The sequence below is a fragment of the Panulirus ornatus genome, chromosome 1 (assembly GCF_036320965.1).
Source record: "Panulirus ornatus isolate Po-2019 chromosome 1, ASM3632096v1, whole genome shotgun sequence".
In the NCBI taxonomy this organism is placed as follows: domain Eukaryota; kingdom Metazoa; phylum Arthropoda; class Malacostraca; order Decapoda; family Palinuridae; genus Panulirus; species Panulirus ornatus.
In genome coordinates, this window is record NC_092224.1 from 73,362,454 (window position 1) to 73,382,810 (window position 20,357).

General features: G+C 39.6%; 1 protein-coding gene across 1 annotated transcript in view; it reads right to left on the reverse strand.

Annotated features, from left to right (window-relative positions):
- The window catches only part of LOC139749614 (ATP-binding cassette sub-family F member 3), a 97,495-nt gene that overhangs the window by 56,018 nt on the left and 21,120 nt on the right, over positions 1-20,357 (reverse strand). The window contains exons 4-5 of the mRNA XM_071663750.1: positions 15,761-15,886; positions 9,382-9,476 (exon numbers count right to left, since the gene is read on the reverse strand). Coding sequence (XP_071519851.1) covers positions 9,382-9,476; positions 15,761-15,886 — 221 coding nt within the window. The remainder of the gene's footprint in view (positions 1-9,381; positions 9,477-15,760; positions 15,887-20,357) is intronic.

Below are 20,357 nucleotides of genomic sequence, written 5' to 3' on the forward strand. Positions count from 1 at the left end.
TCACATTAAATAGATGCACAAACTCCAGACCTTAGGGATTACTGGTTGCATAGGAAATTGGATAGAAGACTGGTTATGTGATGGAAGCAGAGACACATAATGAAAAGGGAATCATCACCGTGGAGTCCTCCAGGGATCCGTACTTGGGCCTATACTTTTCATCATTTATATTCATGATATTGACATAGAGGTAAGTAATCTATTGTCCAAATTTGCAGATGACACAAAGATTGGCAATGCCATATTAACTGAAGAAGATAGGCTGAGATTACAAAAGGGTCTACATAAAATTGCTGAACAGCTAGTAGTTAATGGAAAATGCCATTTAACATCAATAAAAGTGAGCTGTTACAAGTAGGAAACCTAAAAGACAAAAATGAAATGACAGGCCACAAGATAAAGGACAACCCTAGTGCAAGAGATTTAGGGGTTAATGTCTTTAATAGCTTCAAATTCTCCCTGCCTTGCAATGAAGCTGCCAAGAAAGCAAATAAGATATTTGGATTTATAAACAGAAACTTTATAAATAAAAGCAAGGATGTGATATTGCTACTATATCTAAGTCTAGTTAGACCACACTTCGAATATGCAGTACAGTTTTGGGCCCACAACTTAAGTGAGGATATTCTTAAATTGGAAGAAGCACAGCAAAGAGCAACCAATTTGATTCCTTCCTTGTGTAACAAACCATATGAAGAGAGACTGCAAGAATTAAACTTGTTCTCCCTTAGCAAGAGGCACTCTGGGGCAAATAAACAGAACGTGTCAAAATAATTAAAGGATTCAACATCAATGTTGAACATCTCTTTAAAGTAACACCAGTATTACCAATGAGAGAAAATGGATCAACTTAGAGGTCACCAAGTTAATCTGGACTGTACAAAATAATTTTTTACCAAGAACATTATTGATGAGTGGAATAAGCTCTCAGAAAATGTTGTTCTGAGAAACAACCTTGATATCATCAACATTAGGCTTGATCATCACTTGTCACTCTTCAGTACTGAATAATTCAATAAATCATCATAAGGCAGAGGTATATCATGCTACCTTCTCAACCACTGATCTCTCTCTGGCCATGCTGCACTGACATACCAACACTAATTAACACGTCACCTACTTTGTGAGAACAAATAAGAAATATTGTATCTTTCTTCAACAGCAAGTCGAGAGGCTGGAGCTTAAGTTTATCCTTAGAATTGTCTTTATAGCAAAAAGTGAAGGGATGTATGTTGCTGGTGATGGGACGCACGACATATTCATGTTCACTTTACCTTATGACTTTCCTATGAAAATTTCCTTCAAGCTTATTAATCCTACAAGGTATTTTTTCTATGACTTTCCTATAAAAATTTCCTTCAAGCTTATTAATCCTACAAGGTATCTTTTCTAAGAATCGTTTTCTGTCTGGCATGCACCAAAGGGAGTGGAGGGTGGGGAGAGGGCCTTTGCTTTGCTATCCTTTTCTTCTACAGCTTACAATCTTTTTTTTTTTTTTTTTTTTTTTGAGGCCAGACCAATTTGCTTGAACCTATGGGTGTGTATCTACATAATGAAAGGGATCTAAAAAATTGTCAATGGGAATGAGCAGAGATTTAAGTCAAAGGAGGGGATTCTGGAAATAATTTCAATGCATTTAAAAGCAAATAAGGTCTGAAAAGGTTTATTTCAGATGTCCTAGAAGATATTCAATTTGAGAGATTGACTAAAACACAAAAAGAATCCAATGAAAATAGTGAGGAGGGAGGTACAGAAAGAGCATTTTTGACAACTGAAAGACAGCTATAAAGTATGAAGATTGATGTAGTGGAAAACAGATCTGAGATCAGACACACAGGGATACAATGAAAGTTAAGTGAAGCAGCAGAAAGAGTAATATACAATGTTAGAGACGGAGTAATCAAGGAAGTTTATGGCCTGGTTGATGAAAGGTTTAGAAGTGCATACCAAAGAGGAAAAGTGCCTGTTACCTAGAAGGAAAACTTTAAGGAAAGTCAGATATAGAGGTCACTTTAACAATGAAGAATCTAGCATAAAAATGGGTTGCATCAAAATTAGGAGATTAGTAACTCAGACGGATGATATACAGAAATTATTGATTATTTTCTGGTTTAGATGTTCATATATAAAGAAAAAGGAAATAATATAGGAATTCTCACTAAAAGATTATTAAAGCCTAAAAATTGCCAGATGCAATTCACTCACAAAAGGAAAGAATTGGTGGTTAAAATCAGGAAGTACTTAGAAAAGCAAATGGATTTGTATGTAGCATTTATGGATCTGGAGAAGGCATATGATAGAGTTGATAGAGATGCTCTGTGGAAGGTATTAAGAATATATGGTGTGGGAGGCAAGTTGTTAGAAGCAGTGAAAAGTTTTTATCGAGGATGTAAGGCATGTGTACGTGTAGGAAGAGAGGAAAGTGATTGGTTCTCAGTGAATGTAGGTTTGCGGCAGGGGTGTGTGATGTCTCCATGGTTGTTTAATTTGTTTATGGATGGGGTTGTTAGGGAGGTAAATGCAAGAGTCTTGGAAAGAGGGGCAAGTATGAAGTCTGTTGGGGATGAGAGAGCTTGGGAAGTGAGTCAGTTGTTGTTCGCTGATGATACAGCGCTGGTGGCGGATTCATGTGAGAAACTGCAGAAGCTGGTGACGGAGTTTGGTAAAGTGTGTGGAAGAAGAAAGTTAAGAGTAAATGTGAATAAGAGCAAGGTTATTAGGTACAGTAGGGTTGAGGGTCAAGTCAATTGGGAGGTGAGTTTGAATGGAGAAAAACTGGAGGAAGTGAAGTGTTTTAGATATCTGGGAGTGGATCTGTCAGCGGATGGAACCATGGAAGCGGAAGTGGATCATAGGGTGGGGGAGGGGGCAAAAATTTTGGGAGCCTTGAAAAATGTGTGGAAGTCGAGAACATTATCCCGGAAAGCAAAAATGGGTATGTTTGAAGGAATAGTGGTTCCAACAATGTTGTATGGTTGCGAGGCGTGGGCTATGGATAGAGTTGTGCGCAGGAGGATGGATGTGCTGGAAATGAGATGTTTGAGGACAATGTGTGGTGTGAGGTGGTTTGATCGAGTAAGTAACGTAAGGGTAAGAGAGATGTGTGGAAATAAAAAGAGCGTGGTTGAGAGAGCAGAAGAGGGTGTTTTGAAGTGGTTTGGGCACATGGAGAGAATGAGTGAGGAAAGATTGACCAAGAGGATATATGTGTCGGAGGTGGAGGGAACAAGGAGAAGAGGGAGACCAAATTGGAGGTGGAAAGATGGAGTGAAAAGGATTTTGTAAGGATATCCATTTATGGTTAAATTTGACTTTAAAGTCATCTCGAGATGCAAGGAGGTACTTTGGCAAGCTAAGATACTTAAGAACAAGGGGGAATTCAGTGGAGTATTCATCAGATGTGACAGATCAAAGAAAGAAAACCAGAAAAGCAAGAATACAGTTAGAAGGCAGAAAACTGGAGATATACCAAATGAGACAAGAGGACAAAGACTGACCAGGAGAGTTAGGAGATGGTTATGTCAGACTGAAAGTATTTAATATAAATGCTTATAGTTAAGTAGTTCAGGGTAATAATCAGTAATTCAAGGATTGTTTAACAAAATGCTCAAGTTTGAATATGAAGTTAAAGGAGGAAATTGAAAGAGGAAAGGCATAACAGGAAATACATCAGAGATATAACAATGGAAACTACAAAAACTTAAATAATTTCTAATGTAACATAGAATGGGAAATGGAATTCAGTAGCCAAGAACAAGGGCTTTGTGTTGGAAGGTTCTGTGAAATTTACAACAATAGAATAGATGCATGGACAACTCATGCCTAAAATACAGAACGAATGGTAAGAAAGATGATGGAATGGTTTAATAAAAGATGTCATAAGAAAGGAGCTTCAAGATGTGCAATGGTGAAGATATAGGTAGCACTCTAGCAAGCTTGCATTTGCATGGTATAAGAACTAAATGAGTATTGTACGTTAAAAGAAGAGGAACAAAGAAACTTTGAAAAGAATACTGTGGACAAAGCAGCTAAAAATTCCAAACTTTTCCACAATTTATCAGGAGTCAGTTATCACTTAAGAAGCAGCTAAGGGATTCAAAGGGAAATATTGCAGAGGATGATGTAAGAATCAGTGAGGAACTGAATAACAATTTCAAAAGAGTTTACACATTGAAAGGCAATACAGCCCTAACTTCAGTGGGATGTAATGGGTAGAAGTTTTGGAAATCAATAAGATATCTAGAAAAGATGCTAAAAGAATACTAAAAGAATTTGACATAATACAAGGCTCATGGTCCCGATGAAATTTTATCATACATGCTGAGAACTGTGCAGATAAGCTTGATAAACCAGGTGAATTACCGTTCAAGATATCACTCAAGTGAGGCATACGGCCAAGGGAATGATAAGCTTGATAAATCAGGTGAATTACCGTTCAAGATATCATTCGAGAGAGGCATACAACCAAGGGAATGAAAATATGTCATAACTCCTGGAACCATGGAAGCAGAAGTGAGTCACAGGGTGGGGGAGGGGGCAAAGCTTCTGGGAGAGCTGAAGAATGAGTGGAAGGCGGGAATGTTATCTCGGAGTGCAAAAATGGTATGTTTGATGGAATAGTGGTTCCAACAATATCATACTGTTGCGAGGCATGGGCTATAGATAGGGTTGTGCAGACTGGCTGAGAACAAACCAACCCCTGTAGGCAGAGAATGGCTTTGGTTATTCAATGTTCAACAGAAAAGGGTGAAGAAAAGAAAGAATGCTCACCACTTCTGAGAGTAGCAATCATCCTGACTCATTATTTTTTGAGGTATATCTCTAATGCTTATGGGAAAGACCATAAAGGTCTGTAGTTATTAATGAACTTTTTTTTTCATATCAGTTTACAAAAATCCGTTAAATGATGCTTCTTTGAAAGAGGTATTTCTGGAACATAAAATAAGGATTATATCAAAATGAAAAATATATCAATCAAGAAACTAAAGAAATGGTTACTGATATATAACAAGTCAGCTGAATGCAGCAGACAATGAAACAGATGCACACCATGCAATTATGTGAAGCTCTGGATAACTGGGGAACCAGTGGGTTGGGAATGCTAAACCAGTGATGGTCACTGATAGGCTAAAAGCAAACCCCAATGGGCTGGGAAAGGTTTTGGTGATTCAATATTCAACAGAAAAGGGTGAGGAAAAGAAGGCATACTCACCTCTTCTGAGAGTAATAATTATTTATTTATTATACTTTGTCGCTGTCTCCCGCGTTTGCGAGGTAGCGCAAGGAAACAGACGAAAGAAATGGCCCAACCCCCCTCCATACATATGTATATATATACGTCCACACACGCAAATATGCATACCTACACAGCTTTCCATGGTTTACCCCAGACGCTTCACATGCCTTGATTCAATCCACTGACAGCACGTCAACCCCGGTATACCACATCGCTCCAATTCACTCTATTCCTTGCCCTCCTTTCACCCTCCTGCATGTTCAGGTCCCGATCACACAAAATCTTTTTCACTCCATCTTTCCACCTCCAATTTGGTCTCCCTCTTCTCCTCGTTCCCTCCACCTCCGACACATATATCCTCTTGGTCAATCTTTCCTCACTCATTCTCTCCATGTGCCCAAACCACTTCAAAACACCCTCTTCTGCTCTCTCAACCACGCTCTTTTTATTTCCACACATCTCTCTTACCCTTACGTTACTCACTCGATCAAACCACCTCACACCACACATTGTCCTCAAACATCTCATTTCCAGCACATCCATCCTCCTGCGCACAACTCTATCCATAGCCCACGCCTCGCAACCATACAACATTGTTGGAACCACTATTCCTTCAAACATACCCATTTTTGCTTTCCGAGATAATGTTCTCGACTTCCACACATTCTTCAAGGCCCCCAGAATTTTCGCCCCCTCCCCCACCCTATGATCCACTTCCGCTTCCATAGTTCCATCCGCTGCCAGATCCACTCCCAGATATCTAAAACACTTCACTTCCTCCAGTTTTTCTCCATTCAAACTCACCTCCCAAATTGACTTGACCCTCAACCCTACTGTACCTAATAACCTTGCTCTTATTCACATTTACTCTTAACTTTCTTCTTCCACACACTTTACCAAACTCAGTCACTCATTATTTCATGAGGTATATCATTTATGCTCATGGGAAAGACCATAAAGGAAGAAAAATCAACTTGATTCTTACACTAATCTTCAAAATATCAACTTACACTTGAGGGTGTAATTGGTGTACATGGGGAGTTCAGAGTTGTAAATGGAAATGATGAAGAGCTTGTAGATTTGTGTGCTGAAAAAGGACTGGTGATTGGGAATACCTGGTTTAAAAAGAGAGATATACATAAGTATATGTATGCAAACAGGAGAGATGGCCAGAGAGCATTACTGGATTACGTGCTAATTGATAGGAGAGTGAAAGAGAGACTTTTGAATGTTAATGTGCTGAGAGGGGAAACTGGAGGGATGTCTGATCATTATCTTGTGGAGAAGGTGAAGATTTGTACAGGTTTTCAGAAAAGAGAGAATGTTTGGGTGAAGAGAGTGGTGAGAGTAAGTGAACATGGAAATGAGACTTGTGTGAGGAGGTAACAGGAGAAATTAAGTGCAGAATGGAAAAAGGTGAGAGCAAATGAACAAGGGGAGTGGGGAAGGAATGGAATGTAGTCTAGGGAAGCAGTGATAGCTTGCACAAAAGATGCTTGTGGCATGAGAAATTTGGGAGGTGGGCAGATTAGAAAGGGTAGTGAGTGGTGGGATGAGGAAGTAAGATTATTAATGAAAGAGAAGAGAGAGGCGCTTGGACAATTTTTGCAAGGAAGTAGAGAACGACTGGGAGATGTATAAAAGGAAGAGGCAGGAGGTCAAGAGAAAGGTGTAAGAGGTGAAAAAGAGGGCCAATGAGAGTTGAGGTGAGAGTATCATTAAATTTTATGGAGAATAAAAAGACTTTTGGAGAGGTAAATAAAGTGCGTAAGAGAGGAGAACAAATGGGAACATTGATGAAGGGGGCTAATGGGGAGGTAATAACAAGTAGTGGTGAAGTGATAAGGAGATGTGGTATTTTGAAGGTTTGTTGAATGTATTTGATGAAAAGAGTGGCAGATATAGGGTGTTTTGGTCGTGGTGTTGTGTGAAGTGAGAGGGTCAGGGAGAATGGTTTGGTAAACAGAGAAGAGTGAAAGCTTTGTGGAGGATGAAAGCTGGTAAGGCGGTGGGATTGGATGGTAATGAAGTGGAATGGGTGACTGTGTTGGTGACTGGATGGTAAAGATATTCAATGTATATATGTATGGTTCATTATGAAGTGCCTGAGGATTGGTAGACTGCATGCATTGTGCCACTGTACAAAGGCAAAGGGGATAGAGGTGAGTGTTCAAATTACAGAGGTATAACTTTGTTGGGTATTCCTGGAAAATCATATGGAAGGGTATTGATTGAGAGGGTAAAGGCATTTACAGAGCATCAGATTGGGGAACAGCAGTGTGGTTTCAGAAGTGGTAGAGGATGTGTGGATCAGGTATTTGCTTTGAAGAATGCATGTGAGAAATACTTAGAAAAACAGATGGATTTGTATGTAGCATTTATGGATCTCACGAAGGCATATGATAGAGTTGATAGAGAGACTCTGTGGAAGGTATTTAAGAGTATTTGGTATGGGAGGTAAGTTGCTAGAAGCAGTGAAAAGTTTTTATCAAAGATGAAAGGCATGTGTATGAGTAGGAGGAGAGGAAAGTGATTGGTTCTCAGTAAATATCAGTTTGCAGCAAGGATGCGTGACGTCCCCATGGTTGTTTAATTTGTTTATGGATGAGGTTGTTAGGGAGGTGAATGTAAGAGTTTTGGAGGGGCAAGTATGCAGTCTGTTGTGGATGAGAGGGCTTGGGAAGTGAGTCAGTTGTTGTTCGCTGATGATACAGCGCTGGTGGCTGATTCGGGTGAGAAACTGCACAAGTTGGTGACTGAGTTTGGTAAAGTGTGAGAAAGAAGAAAGCTGAGAGTAAATGTGAATAAGAGCAAGGTTACTAGGTTCAGCAGGGTTGAGGGACAAGTTAATTGGTAGGTAAGTTTGAATGGAGAAAAACTGGAAGAAGTGAAGTGTTTTAAATATCTGGGAATGGATTTAGCAGTGGATGGAACCATGGAAGCAGAAGTGAGTCACATGGTGGGGGAGGGGGCGAAGGTTCTGGGAGCATTGAGGAACGTGTGGAAGGTGAGAATGTTATTTCGGAGAGCAATAATGGGTATGTTTGAATGAATAGTGGTTCCAACGATGTTGTATGGTTGCAAGGCATAAGCTGTGGATAGGGTTGTGCAGTGGATGGTGGATGTGTTGGAAATGAGATGTTTGAGGACAATATGTGGTGTGAGGTGGTTTGATCGAGTAAGTAATGAAAGGGTAAGAGAGATGTGTGGTAATAAAAAGAGTGTGGTTGAGAGAGAAGAAGAGGGTGTTCTGAAATGGTTTGGTCACATGGAGAGAATGAGTGAGGAAAGACTGACAAAGAGGATATATGTGTCAGAGGAGAGGGAACGAGGAGAAGTGGGAGACCAAAATGGAGGTGGAAGGATGGAGTGAAAAAGATTTTGAGCAATTGGGGCCTGAACATGCAGGAGGATGAAAGGTGTGCAAGGAATAGAGTGAACTGGAGCGATGTGGTATACCAGGGTTGACGTGCTGTCAATGGATTGAACCAGGGCATGTGAAGCATCTAGGGTAAACCATGGAAAGTTTTGTGGTCTGGATGTGGAAAGAGAGCTGTGGCTTTGGTGCATTACACATGACAGCTAGAGACTGAGTGTGAACGAATGTGGCCTCTGTTGTCTTTTCCTAGCGCTACCTCACACGTGCGCAAGGGGAGGGGATTGCCATTTCACGTGTGGCAGGATGGCGACGGGAATAGATGAAGGCAGCAAGTATGAATATGTACATGTGTATATATGTTTATGTCTGTATGTGTATGTATATATATATACCTTGAAATGTATAGGTATGTGTATGTGTGTGTGTGGGCGTTTATTTATATGCATGTGTATGTGGGTGGGTTCGGCCATTCTTTTGTCTGTTTCCGTGCACTACCTCGCTAATGCGGAAGACAAAGACTATGTATAATAATAAATGATAATATCTATTCATTTGCTTGTAAATAAATGATAATATATGAATAAATAAAATACTTGAGTCAACATCCTATCACAGCATCCTTAACTAAAATAGAGAACAATAACACAACTAAAAGAAAGACCTTTTCTATCCTTAACTTACAAATGTTCTGTAATCATTTAATGAAAATTCACTTTTTGAGTAAATATCATTAAAGAGTATACAAAATTCATAATAATAAACATACTTATCACCATAAGCAACATCAAAGCTTTCTATTCTGATGTCTTTTGTGTTGCAACCACCTTTAGCATCCAAGGCCCGGTCCTTTTTGCTCACCACCTGAAATATAATTTATAGCAAAGATTAAAAAAAAAGCACGATTATAGATTTTCCTAAAATAGTTAACAAGAGAGAATAACACTATGGTTCATGATAGCTTTCATTTTGATCCTATGACAAGATGAACCAAGAACTATGGCTACTGGTATAAATTCAGGTCAAGATGGACCAGATTAGATTAGATTTCTTTTATCATTATATTATACTTAGTCGCTGTCTCCCACATCAGCAAGGTAGTGCAAAGAAACAGACAAAAGAATGACCCACCTCACCCATATACACATGCATATAAATAAATGCCAATACACGCACATATATATACGTATACATTTGAACGTATACACAGACATATACATATATGCACAGGTACATATTCATACTTGCTGCCTTCATCCATTCATGTCGCCACCTTGCCACACATGAAACAGCACCCCCTCCCCTGGCGTGAGCACGAGGTTGTGCTAGGAAAAGACAAAAAAGACCACATTCATCCACTCAGTCTCTAGCTGTCATGTATAATGCACTGAAACCACAGCTCCCTTTCCACATCCAGGCCCCACAGAACTTTCCATGGTTTACCCTAGATGCTTTACATGCCCTGGATCAATCCACTGACAGCACGTCAACCCCGGTATACCACATCATTCCAATTCACTCTATTCCTTGCATGCCTTTCACCCTCCTGTATGTTCAGGCCCCAATTGCTCAAAACCTTTTTCACTCCATTCTTCCACGTACAATTTGGCCTCCCACTTCTCCTCGTCCCCTCCACCTCTGACACATGTATCCTCTTTGTCAATCTTTCCCCACTCATTCTCTCCATGTAACCAAACCATTTCAATACACCCTCTTCTGCTCTCTCAAACACACTCTTTTTATTACCACACATCTCTCTTACCCTTTCATCACTTACTTGATCAAACCACCTCACACCACATATTGTCCTCAAACATTTCATTTCCAACACATTCACCCTCCTCCACACAACCTTATCTATAGCCCATGCTTCACATGTTGGAACCACTATTCCTTCAAACATACCCATTTTTGCACTCCAAGATAACGTTTTTGCCTTCCACACATTCTTCAACATTCCCAGAACTTTTGCCCCCTCCCCCACCCTGTGACTCACTTCCGCTTCCATGGTTCCATCCGCTGCCAACACCCTGTGACTCACTTCCGCTTCCATGGTTCCATCCGCTGCCAAATCCACTCCCAGATACTAAAACACTTTCACTTCCTCCAGTTTTTCTCCATTCAAACTTACCTCCCAATCAACTTGTCCCTCAACCTACTGAACCTAGTAACATTGCTCTTATTCACATTTACTCTCAGCTTTCTTCTTTCATACACTTTACCAAACTCAGTCACCAACCACTGCAGTTTCTCACCTGAATCAGCAACCAGTGCTGTATCATCAGCGAATAACAACTGACTCACTTCCCAAGCCCTCTCTACTAAAACAGACTGCATACTTGCCCCTCTCTCCAAAACTCTTGCATTCACCTCCCTAACAACCCCATCCATAAACAAATTAAACAACCATGGAGACATCACACTTCCTTGCCACAAACAGACATTCACTGAAAACCAATCACTTTCCTCTCTTCCTATTCGTACACATGCCTTACATCACTGATCGATAAAAACTTTTCACTGCTTCTAGCAACATACCTCCCACACCACATACTCTTATACCTTCCACAAAGCATCTCTATCAACTCTACCATATGCCTTCTCCAGATCCATAAATGCTACATACAAATCCATTTGTTTTTCTAAGTATTTCTCACAGACATTCTTCAAAGCAAACACCTGATCTACACATCCTCTACCACTTCTGGAACCACAATGCTCTTACCCAATCTGATGCTCTGTACATGCCTTTACCCTCTCAATCAATACCCTCCCATATAATATCCCAGAAATACTCAACAAACTTATACCTCTGTAATTTGAACACTCACCTTTATCCCCTTTGCCTTTGTACAATGGCACTATGCATGCATTCCGCCAATCCTCAGGCAATTCTGCATGAACCATACATACATTGAATATCTTTACCATCCAGTCAACAATACAGTCACCCCTTTTTTTTTATATAGGTAGCATATCTGGGAATGGACTTAGCAGCAAATGGAACCATGGATGTAGAAATGAGTCACAGGGTGCGGGAGGGGGTGAAGGTTCTGGAAGCCATGAAGAATGTGTAGAAGGAGAGAACACTCTGGGAATATGTGGGAAGTATTCTTTCTCCCTTTTTTTTCATACATGATCTCCATCTCCAGCATGAGCAAGGGAGCACCAGGAACAGACTAAGAAAGGCTGCATCCACTCACACCCATTCTCAAGCCATCATGTTGGGCAATGCACCAAAGCCAAAACTCCCTTTCCAAATATGGGTCCAACAGACCTTTCCATCATTTACCCAGGATGCTTAACATGCCCTGGTTCAATCCACTGACTGCACGTAGACCCCTGTATGTCATATCATTCCGATACACTCTACCCTGTGCATGTCTTTCACCCTACTGCATGTTCTGGCTCTAACAGCTCAAATTTTCACTTCTTCCATCTCCAACTGGGTCTCCCCAGTCCCCTTGTGTCCTCCACTTATGACACAAGTACCCTCACTTATGACACAAGTACCCTCTTTGACAACCTTTCCTCACTCATCCTCTCCATATACACCTTTTTCAGCTCTTTCAACCTCATTCTTTTTATTACCACACCTCTTTCTTACCCTTTCATTTACTCACTTGGTCAAACCACCTCACACCACATATCGTCTTCAAACATTTCATTTCCAGCATATCCACTCTCCTCTGCACAGCATTATCTTTAGCCCAAGCCTCACATCCATATAATACTGTTGGGTATGTTTTACCTTCTAACCTAAACAATTTTGCCCTCCCACATAACAATCTCTCTTTCCACACATTCTTCAATGGTCCCAGAATCTTCACCCCCTAACCTACCCTATAGCTTCTATGGTTCCATTCACTGCCATGTCCACTCCCAGGTATGTAAAATACTTCAATTCCTCCAATTTTTCTCTATTCCAACTCCTAACATTGGAAAAGGTAGCTCATGATCACTTTTTAAGGTTAGATAAAAACATATTGGATAGGCATAACAGCATGAAGTTAAAGTGTAGAACTGCAGTATAACTGTGAGGAAACATCATTAAATAAAAGGTGTACATCTACCATCAGCCATTGCTAGTGAAAACTATCAACTCAGTACATTCAAAATTAGTTTCAGCATAAACTTTACTTCACTGATATTATGTATCTGTGTTAAGTTTGTTCAAGAGAGAACATTCATATTAAAATAATTCAATTCTTTTTGTATTCTTTAAAGAGTACTGACCAACATTTTTCTTTCTCAAAGTATTCAATGGCTGTGATGATTCAATCAGATTGTTTCCATTCATCCTTTCCAGTAAAATTTGCATGCCAGAGTATTCTTTCTCTACTGTCTGGAGTTCCCATACTATCATACAGGCCCTGATCACTCAAACATTTTTTCACTCCATTCTTCCATCTCCAGTTTGGCCACCCTATTCTCCTTGTCATCAGCACTTATGATAAATATGTCTTCTTTGTCAACCTTTCCTCACTCATTCTCTCTATATGTCCAAACCATTTCAGCAAACCCTCTGCTGCTCTCACAATCACACTCTCTCTATTACCACACCTCTCTTACCCTTTCATTACTTACTCAATCAAACAACCTTACATCACATATTGCCCTCAAACTTTTCATTTCCAATGCATCCACCCTCCTCTGCACAGTCTTATCTACAGCCCATGCCTTGCATCAATGTTACTGGGACTACTTTTCCTTCAAACATACCCATTTTCCCCTCACAAGTAACATTCTTTCCACATATTCTTCAGCAATCCCAGAATCTTCCCCACCTTCATCCCATGACTCGCTTCCACTTCCATGGTTCTATTCACTCCCAGATATCTAAAACACTTCACTTCCTCCAATTTTTATCCATTTAAACTCAAACCCCAACTAACATGTCCCTCAACCATGCTGAACACAATAACCTTGCTTTTATTCACATTCACTCTCAACTTTCTCCTTTCACACACTCTTCCAAACTTAGTCACCAACATCTGCAGTTGTTTGCTTGGATCGGCCACCAGTTCTGTATCATAAGCAAACAACAAATGACTCACTTCCCAAGCACTCTCATCCCCATGGACTGCACAATTGCCCCTCTCTCCAAGACTCTCACATTTACCTCCCTCACCATCCCATTCATAAATAAATCAGACGACCATGGTGACATCAAACAGCCCTAAAGCAGACCAACCTTCACTTGGAAACAATCACTCTCCTCTCTTCCAACTTGTACAAAAGCCTTACACCCTTGATAAAAACTTCTCACTACTTCTGGCAGCTTTTCTCCCACACCATATATTTTTAAACCCCTACACAAAGCATTCATCCTTCACCACTTATGACAGCAACACTCCCCTACCCAATCAAATGCTCTGTACATGCCTTCACCCTATCAATCAATACCCTCCCATACAACGTACCAGATACACTCAACAAACTTTACCTCTGTAGTTTGAACACTCACCTTCAGCCCCCTTGCCTTTATACTGTGGAACAGTACATGCATTCCTCCAATCCTCAAGCACCTGACCATGATCCATATGTGTGCTGAATATCCTTACCAACTGATCAACAACACTGTCATCTCCTTTCTTAATAAATTCAACTGCAATACCGTCCACTCCAGCCATCCTACTATATCATCTTACATGAAGCTTTCACCACCTCTTCTCTCTTTACTAAACCACTCTCCATGACTCTCTCCCTTCACATAACACCCCTACCAAAACACCATATCTTCAAACACAGTTAACAACCTTTCAAAATACTCATTCCATCTCCTCTGCACTTCATCACTACCTGTTACCACTTCCCCTTTTGCCCCCTTCCTATCTTCCTATTTTTCTCTTGTTATTTTACACATCACTAAACTCCTTCCAAAACATCTCATTCTTCTTAAAGTTCAATGATGCTCACTCACCCTAACTCTCATTTGCCATCTTTTTCAACCCCTGTACTTTCTCTTATACATCCCCGAATCACTTGCACTCCTTCCTTGTAAATACTGCCCAAATACCTCTCCTTTCTATTTCATTGCAACTTTATTTCTTCATCCCGCCACTCACTATCTTTTCTAATCTACCCACCTTCCACCTTTCCCATGCCACATGCATCTCTTGCACTTGCCAGCACTAATGCTCTAAATACCTCCCATTCCTCACTCACTCCCCTGCTTCATCTACACTCAAATTTTGCAAGTCTATACAGTCTTTCCAGGTATTTCTTTACACAAATGTATTTTCTAAGCTCACTTACTCTCACCACTCCCTTCTCACCTACATTGTATCTTCTTCCAAAAAACCTTTACACATCTTCACTCTCGTCTCTAAAAGTAATGATCAAACATCTCATCTGTTGCCCTTTCAGAACATTTACATCCAAAGGTCTCTCTTTTACATGCCTATCATTTGATTTGTAATCTAATAATGCCCACTGACCATTTCCTACACACAAAGGTAAACTTGTTCTGTCCCTTGACAACATGTCTACCCCAGTATACTACTTGCTCCAATTCACTCTATTCTGTACACAAATTTCACCTTCCTGCATGTTCAGACCCCAGTCGCTCAAATTCTGTTTCTCTCAATCCTTCCATTTCCAATTTGGTCTCCCTGTTCAACTTGTTCCCTTCACTTCTGACACATATATCCTCTTGGTCAACCTTTCCTCAAATAAAGGAAAAATGCACTGATTTAATATGCAACAGGCTATCAGATGTTCTCTAGACACTTAGTATCCCAGATTGAGGTTGAGAACTAACAGAATATTCTGTTATATCCTATACTCAGTCAGATGAGTCCTTACCTTTCTGAAATGATTTTGTGATGTAACAAACTTTTATGGAAATGTCTATTAGATCTCAAACTTAGAATGATGTATACCAAAGGGTCAGTTAAAAACGGAATTCTGATACACTAATGTGTTACAATGGGGATTTAATGCTGCTAATAATTTTTTTGTGTACCCATTAAAGATACATTAATTAAACAGTCTGAAATGTTATAACCGAAGTGATCTTTAGAATTCCATGGTTTAAACAATTTTCCACAAAGAAATCAGGCAAACTAAAATCTCACATAAAGACTTCTTATCTTGTACTTTCCTGAACACTTTATAATTAGCAGTGACATCAATGTGAAACCTACCTGGGATGCTGTAGCCATGTCCATTATAATAGGTGGTTGATTGTCCTTTTTATCCGTATTTATTCTTTTTTCCTTCTTTTCCTTCAGTTTTGCTTCTGCTTTATCCAACTTTCTTTGGTCTACTTTCTGAGGAAGACATAAACAAAAAACTTCATAACAGGTGTAAAGGGATCACTGTATGCAGAGGTTCTACAACCTTATATACATTGCAATGTGCATATAATGTTTTTTCCTCTGTCTGTGTGAAATTACACATTTCCAATAATCTTTTTTAATTACCTATTTGTACTGTAAGAGGAGGGAGTCCTACACTCACAAGGCCCTATCTCTTTAACTCTCTTTATTATCATGCAACTTTTTAAACTTTTGTATGCTCTCCACACTCACAGTTTCATCATAATTTTCCATTCATCCAATCCTCATACAATAAAAAAGTACTTCTTTACATCTTTTCTAATAAACTTCATCCTTAATCTAATGTTATGGGTACTGACTGTTATATCCTTGCATCTTTGATAGAACTGTTCACTAGTGAAATAATCAGACTCATTTAAAAGCTTATAGGCCATGAAAATGTCACCCCTTACCATGGAGACATCACGCACCCCTGCCACACTAACATTCAGTGGGAACAATCACTTTCCTCTCTTCTTACTCGTACACATGCCTTACATCCTCGATAAAAACTCTTCACTGCTTCTAGCAACTTACCTCCCACACCATATACTCTTAATACCTTCCATAGAGCATCTCTATCAACTCTATCATATGCCTTCTCCAGATCTATAAATGCTACATACAAATCCATCTGTTTTTCAAAGTATTTCTCACATACATTCTTCAAAGCAAATACCTGATCCACACATCCTCTACCACTTCTGAAACCACACTGCTCTTCCCCAATCTGATGCTCTGTACATGCCTTGACCCTCTCAATCAATACCCTCCCATACAATTTCCCAATGGGGTGGTAATAACAAGTAGCGATGAAGTGAGAAAGAGATGGAGTGAGTATTTTGAAGGTTTGTTGAATATGTTTGATAATAGAGTGGCCAATATAGGATGTTTTGGTCAAGGTGGTGTGCGAAATGATAGGGTAAGGGAGAATGGTTTGGTAAACAGAGAAGAGGTAGTGAAAGCTTTGCGGAAGATGAAAGCCAGCAAGGCAGCAGGTTTGAGTGGTAATGCTGTGGAATTTATCAAAAAAGGGGGTGACTGTGTTACTGACTGGTTGGTGAGGAAATTCAATACATGTATGGTTCACATTAAAGTGCCTCAGGATTGTCGGAATGCATGCATAGTGCCACTGTAAAAAGGCGAAGGGGATAAAGGTAAGTATTCAGATTACAGAGGTAAAAGTTTGTTGAGTATTCCTGGGGGAGGAATGGGACGTACTTAGGGAAGCAGTGATGGCTTGCGCAAAAGATGTTTGTGGCATGAGAAGCATGGGAGGTGGATTGATTAGAAAGGGTAGTGAGTGGTGGGATGAAGAAGTAAGATTATTAGTGAAAGGGAAGAGAGAGGCATTTGGACGATTTTTGCAGGGAAAAAATGCAAATGAGTGGGAGATGTATAAAAGAAAGAGACAGGAGGTCAAGAGAAAGGTGCAAGAGGTGAAAAAGAGGGCAAATGAGAGTTGGGGTGAGAGAGTATCATTAAACTTTAGGGAGAATAAAAAGATGTTCTGGAAGGAGGTAAATAAAGTGCATAAGACAAGGGAGCAAATGGGAACTTCAGTGAAGGGGACTAATGGGGAGGTGATAACAAGTAGTGGTGATGTGAGAAGGAGATGGAGTGAGTATTTTGAAGGTTTGTTGAATGTGTTTGATGATAAAGTGGCAGATATAGGGTGTTTTGGTTGAGGTGGTGTGCAAAGTGAGAGGGTTAGGGAAAATGATTTGGTAAACAGAGAAGAGGTAGTAAAAGCTTTGCGGAAGATGAAAGCCGGCAAGGCAGCAGGTTTGGATGGTATTGCAGTGGAATTTATTAAAAAAAGGGGGTGACTGTATTGTTGACTGGTTGGTAAGGTTATTTAATGTATGTATGATTCATGGTGAGGTGCCTGAGGATTGGTGGAATGCGTGCATAGTGCCATTGTACAAAGGCAAAGGGGATAAAGGTGAGTGTTCAAATTACGGAGGAATAAGTTTGTTGAGAATTCCTGTGAAATTATAAGGGGGGTATTGACTGAGAGGGTAAAGGCATGTACAGAGCATCAGATTGGTGATGAACAATGTGGTTTCAGAAGTGGTGGAGGATGTGTGAATCAGGTGTTTGCTTTGAAGAATATATGTGAGAAATACTTTAGAAAAACAAATGGATTTGTATGTAGCATTTATGGATCTGGGGAAGGAATATGATAGGGTTGATAGAGATACTCTGTGGAAGGTATTAACAGTATATGGTGTGGGAGGTAAGTTGCTAGAGACAATGAAAAGTTTTTAACAATGATGTAAGGCATGTGTACGAGTAGGAGGAGAGGAAAGTGATTGGTTCATTGAATGTCGGTTTGTGGCAGGGGTGTGTGATGTCTCCATGGTTGTTTAATTTGCTTATGCTGATCTTATTTGTTCAATGCTTTTTCTCCATCCATTGGAAGATCCACTTAATCCCCTTTCACTTAACCTCCTACTTACTCATCCTGTTACAATTATATGGTCATGATGTTTTCCTCTGACTTACCAATTTCTGGTTTGAAAATCTAGACCATCTTTGCTCTAGACTTATGATAAACTTCCTCTGTTTTTCAGTCTAAAGTTGATGAGTATCCACACCAAAAATCTCAAAGCATACAATTTTACTTCTGCAAGCTTTTAGATGCCTAAACTCAAGCATATCTATCTATTCATCAATCTATATCTCTGATGCCTGTTCCCTTCAGGAACTCACATCAAAGGGGTAGCCATGACAAGAGTTTCTACTTATCCCTGTCCTTACATGTCTCTCTCGTATACACCTTCCCATGCATTCTTACTTCATTTCTCTTCCTCGAGTAGTCTTCCACTTTATTTCCCCATGTCACAAGTGGTCTTCCTCTCACATCAACCACTTTAATTATACTATCATACACTTTCCCTGTAAACTCACCATTTTGCGTTCATTCCACATGCCCAAGCCATCTCAAAGTAATACATTTTACCTACTCTACCACTCTACAATTTATTCCCTTTGCACTCCCTGCCATAGCAAATCTCTCATACATTCCCTCATTACTTCTTTCATTCCATCTAGTCCATGTTTTGGCTGCATTCGTCAGGGTCAAGAAGACTATGCTTTCCATTAATCCTTTCTTCACTTCATACTTCCATCTCTGCCCTTCATTATTCTACGAAGAGACCCAGTGACTCTTCTACCTTGTACTGCTCTTTCCCTTGTCTCTCCTTCCATATCACCAAAGTTACCCAAACAGTTCCCAAAAACAAAAACTCTGTCACTTTTTCCAGGCTTTCTCCCATATATCTGTAACAGAGTCTAATTCACTTTCTTCTTACACTCTACTAGGGCTTTGCAAACTCTATGATTTCATTCTGTTTCCTTTCAAACACAATTACTTTACTTTTACTCACAGTTACCTTTAATCATCTGTGCTTACCCATATCCTCTTTACTTTCAGCAAACAACAGAGTATCATCAAAAAAGAGGCTTGCCACTAGCCACCATACCTCACCACCACTTCCATCCCTACACATGTTTTCTCTAGTTTTGCTTTCCACTCTCTTATCACTCCATTCATACATAAGTTAAAAAGCCAAGGTGACATCACACAACCCTGCTTGACACCCACAAGTATATACATACCAAAATTTTAGCTCAACTCATTCTCCACTCTCACACGTGTATTTGCCTCACTACAGAAGGCTTTTACACCATCCAACAGTTGTCCCACTACCCCATACATCCTTCATACATCCCATAATGCATTGCACTTGATTCGGATGAATGCTACCTCAAAATTCATGAAAGCTGCATACAGATTCTTACCTTTTGCTTCATACTTTTCCAGTCATTCTCATACAAAAATCTGACTCCCCTTTCTTCTCACTTATTCTGTATTCAGTCACTTCCATCACTCCATCAGTCAACACTCTTGCATACACTTTTCCTGGTACACATAAAAGACTTATCATTTATCTATTTATTATGCTTAATCGCCATCTCCTGCTTTAATAAGGCAGTGCAAGGAAATAGACAAAAGAATGGCCCAACCCATCCACATACACATGTATATACATAAACACCCACACACACACATATACATACCTATAAATTTCAGCGTATACATATATATACATACACATATGTATGTATATATATGTATGTGTGTGTGTGTGTATATGTGCGTGTGTATGTGTGTAATATATATATATATATATATATATATATATATATATATATATATATATATATATATATATATATATATATATATATATATATATTATATATATATATTATATATATATATATATATATATATATATATATATATATATATATATCCCTGGGGATAGGGGATTAAGAATACTTCCCACGTATTCCCTGCGTGTCGTAGAAGGCGACTAAAAGGGGAGGGAGCGGGGGCTGGAAATCCTCCCCT